This window comes from Melanaphis sacchari, unplaced genomic scaffold (genome assembly GCF_002803265.2).
Source record: "Melanaphis sacchari strain LSU unplaced genomic scaffold, SCAv2.0 Contig0_pilon_pilon, whole genome shotgun sequence".
NCBI classification, from domain to species: domain Eukaryota; kingdom Metazoa; phylum Arthropoda; class Insecta; order Hemiptera; family Aphididae; genus Melanaphis; species Melanaphis sacchari.
Genome location: NW_020270366.1, coordinates 10,633,502 through 10,636,501, shown reverse-complemented (window position 1 = coordinate 10,636,501; position 3,000 = coordinate 10,633,502). Strand labels below are relative to the sequence as shown.

The 3,000-nt window shown below is 28.6% G+C and overlaps 2 protein-coding genes across 3 annotated transcripts; both read right to left on the bottom strand.

The window, feature by feature from the left end:
* Nucleotides 1-311: 311 nt before the first annotated feature.
* Nucleotides 312-2,054, bottom strand: LOC112595429. Of its 2 annotated transcripts, none has more exons than XM_025340642.1 (5): nucleotides 1,940-2,054; nucleotides 1,199-1,338; nucleotides 992-1,141; nucleotides 751-934; nucleotides 312-684 (listed from the first exon to the last, which is right to left on the bottom strand). In XM_025340642.1, coding segments are annotated over exons 1-5 (807 nt in total). In that variant the 5' UTR covers nucleotides 1,941-2,054; the 3' UTR covers nucleotides 312-352. The 2 variants fall into 2 exon arrangements, with proteins under 2 accessions (XP_025196427.1, XP_025196437.1); XM_025340652.1 differs by having other exon boundaries at nucleotides 312-681.
* Nucleotides 1,425-2,002, bottom strand: LOC112595439 (39S ribosomal protein L34, mitochondrial). The gene is made up of 2 exons (XM_025340665.1): nucleotides 1,843-2,002; nucleotides 1,425-1,760 (listed from the first exon to the last, which is right to left on the bottom strand). The coding sequence occupies exons 1-2, from the start codon at nucleotides 1,875-1,877 to the stop codon at nucleotides 1,526-1,528; spliced, it is 270 nt and encodes an 89-aa protein (XP_025196450.1). The 5' UTR covers nucleotides 1,878-2,002; the 3' UTR covers nucleotides 1,425-1,525.
* Nucleotides 2,055-3,000: the final 946 nt, after the last annotated feature.

The following is a 3,000-nucleotide window of genomic DNA, read 5'->3' as shown; positions in this document are numbered from 1 at the left end:
TTCCAGACTAAATTTGTTTTAAATTAAATTAACTCAATATTTTAGATTATCAAATTATTGATTACAAATATTATACGTTTTTACGTTTTTAATAATGTACATTTACTAATATTTTAATTTTTACTCTAGTTAGCATTAATGTTCTTTTTATCATATATTACACTACCAATTCGATTAATTTTAATACTTTTCATATGTACATAATTTATTTATCTTATACACTAAAGAAATTAAAAATATTGTCAATGTAGACATATTTTTTGATAAGATTATTGCTTATTTAAAAATGAAATCTCTAGTCAAATGTATGTATTTTTATTTTCATTAAATGATCACTAACATAGAATTAACATTATAACTTTTTTGTGGTTTTTAATTTTCTCTTAGAACTTTCATTAAGCGCTTGTATGCTTTTTGGATTTGAATTTAATACTAGATCTACAAAAGTCATTGCTAACATAAGACCATTGGACATAAGTTCTTTTATAATTGGTTCTTTCATTGATCTATAAGTTAAAATAGCATCAATTGCAGGAACAACAGGAGTAATATATTCAGGAAAGATGCCTTTTAGCATCATTTCAGTTATATCTTGTGATGAAATGATTTCTGTACCAATAATAATTCGAAATAGTCTGGCATGTAAACGTGCTTTCATTAGTACCACTTTGTTCATAGATTCTTCTAAAAATATTTTTAAAAAAATTGTAAAACTTTGTTGTAGAACAATATATATTGGTAAATATTTACGAGTATTATCTGAAGAAGTGTTCATAGCTTGGCTGTTGTTGATAAGAGCAATTAACATAGCAAGTGTTTGTAACTTAACATAAAATAAATTAGCACCAGCAACATTCACATTGTTTGGCATTTTCACATGGTTTTCAATTAGGTAAATATCACTTTCAGGTATATCTTTCATAAGTGCAGCAACCTGAATATAAACAATTTATATAATATAAATAATATAAATACATTAAATATGGCTTACAGAATTGTAGACATCATCTAAATTAAATTTGTTCATCTCTTCTGGCATATTAAGTACCTTCCAATCTTTAAGAATATTGCCATCTCGAAGTATAGTGGTACAACTCAAATAATGACCAGACATTTGTATAGAAACAATTTTTTTAATAGACTATAAACGGTTTAGAAAATTAGATGAAATAATAGAAATATGGTTTATTAAAATTACCTCTCGTCTTGCTTCCGAAAGTAAAGGCATGTAATAGTTGACATTCCGAATATGTTTTCGTTTAATTTTACTAACTTCAATTGCTTCACTAAAACAGCGTATCATGCACATTGGCTGACATCCAAAAGATTTCAATATCACTAATATAAAAATTATAAATAATAAAGGCACATTACAACATACCAGATATTTCAAATAAAAAATAAATAACTCTATAAGCAATTGGTTATTATTCTTTTTTTTTTTTTTTATTTTATTTTAGTCTATAAAACATGATGAGCATAACTAACTGTAAATTATTTTAACATTTGAAAAAATAAAATAAAATCAATGACTGAGGACATATCGTCCTTTGAGTATTCTGCGCTGCAATACTTTGCGTCCCTCTTTTGTTGCCATCCTTGTCCACCAACCATGTTTTTTAATACGTTTTGCTTCATTAGGTCGAGGAAAATGATGACGTGTTTTTGTGCGAACAAAGTCAATAGACCAAAAATTCAATGCTGAAGGTGTCAAAAAATTAGTTGGTGTAAAACTATGAGGAGCACTTCCAACAACTTTTCTAAAATAATAAATAATTATCGTGAAAAAAATATACAGATGGGTGTTATTAATTAAGTTAAAAGATTTTTTTAACAACTTACTGGAAAGTGCTACGTAGAATTTGACCTAAAACCATTCTGAATGATTTTAAAAAGGATGTATGGGGAACTGATTTGTTATAATTTGAATATGGCTTACTTGTTTAGCTGCTTTAAATTGAAAAAATTGAGGAGATTACGCCAATCTATCTACTCGGTAACTTGTAAATAATGTAAATAGGAATTTTCAATTTGTATGATTGTGATTGTATAAAGGGAAGTTAGTGATAAGCTAATGATAATATCGCAAAACGGGGCTTGAGGAGGCATTTTTCCCGAAACCATGGAAGAAACAAAAACAAAAAAAAATATTAAGACAAAAAGTAGCGCCAACCGATACTAAATTAAAAATTTTCGTTCTGGAATTTAATATTCATAAATGTACCACCTTAAAATACCAAAATACATTATTTATTTTTGTAATTCCCACTTTTTTTTGCATTCTATTGCCGTGTGTTATAATGGTTTTTGCTTCCACCACTGAGTGGAATTCATGGCTAACGCCATTGTGAATACCACGAATCACGGAGTATGGACACCCTTCCACACTCAATAACATTGTTTTTGAATTTTATGGTGCTCACAATTCACATGTGCTCTATGCTAAATCGACTTTCTACACACGCCATTGTTTGTCATTTTGTGTTAAAACGTTGATCATAAGTCATAACTGACTGTCTTTGTGTTTCTCGCACGGGTGTTATTAAAACTTTGACCATAGTCCATAGGTCATACCGCTGAAGTTGTTCGGTCTTTTTTTTCTGCATTTTCATTTAAGATATAGTGTTTCTAAGAAATAATTGTTCTTCCGGATCATTTGGTGAATCACGACTACTTCTTTTCATTTGTCTAATATATGAAAACGATCCTAGGGTGCATGAAGGAGAAGCAGAGGAATTGAAAAAAGAAGAAGTAGAGGAAGAAATTGTCGTCGTCAGAATACCGGAAATGTATTCCTTGATTCCCAGTGTTCATAAGCGATCAAGGATATATGTGGACAATTTAGGATTCAAATATTATAAATGTGAAATGCGAGGAGGTGTGTATGTATAGTTTTAGTTTTCAACCTGTATATAGTATTCAATATAATTAATAATTATCTACCTACTTGGATTATGATGATTCTAAAAGAATGTGATCTACAAACAATGTGTATTATAG

Coding starts and splice junctions, on each gene's coding strand:
- LOC112595429 (XM_025340642.1), bottom strand. Junction 1,142..1,198: donor TTTCGGAAGCAAGACGAGAG/GTAATTTTAATA, acceptor AACCGTTTATAG/TCTATTAAAAAAATTGTTTC. Junction 935..991: donor TAGATGATGTCTACAATTCT/GTAAGCCATATT, acceptor GTTTATATTCAG/GTTGCTGCACTTATGAAAGA.
- LOC112595439 (XM_025340665.1), bottom strand. CDS start 1,877: ATGGTTTTAGGTCAAATTCTACGTAGCACTTTCCA. Junction 1,761..1,842: donor ATTCTACGTAGCACTTTCCA/GTAAGTTGTTAA, acceptor TTATTATTTTAG/AAAAGTTGTTGGAAGTGCTC.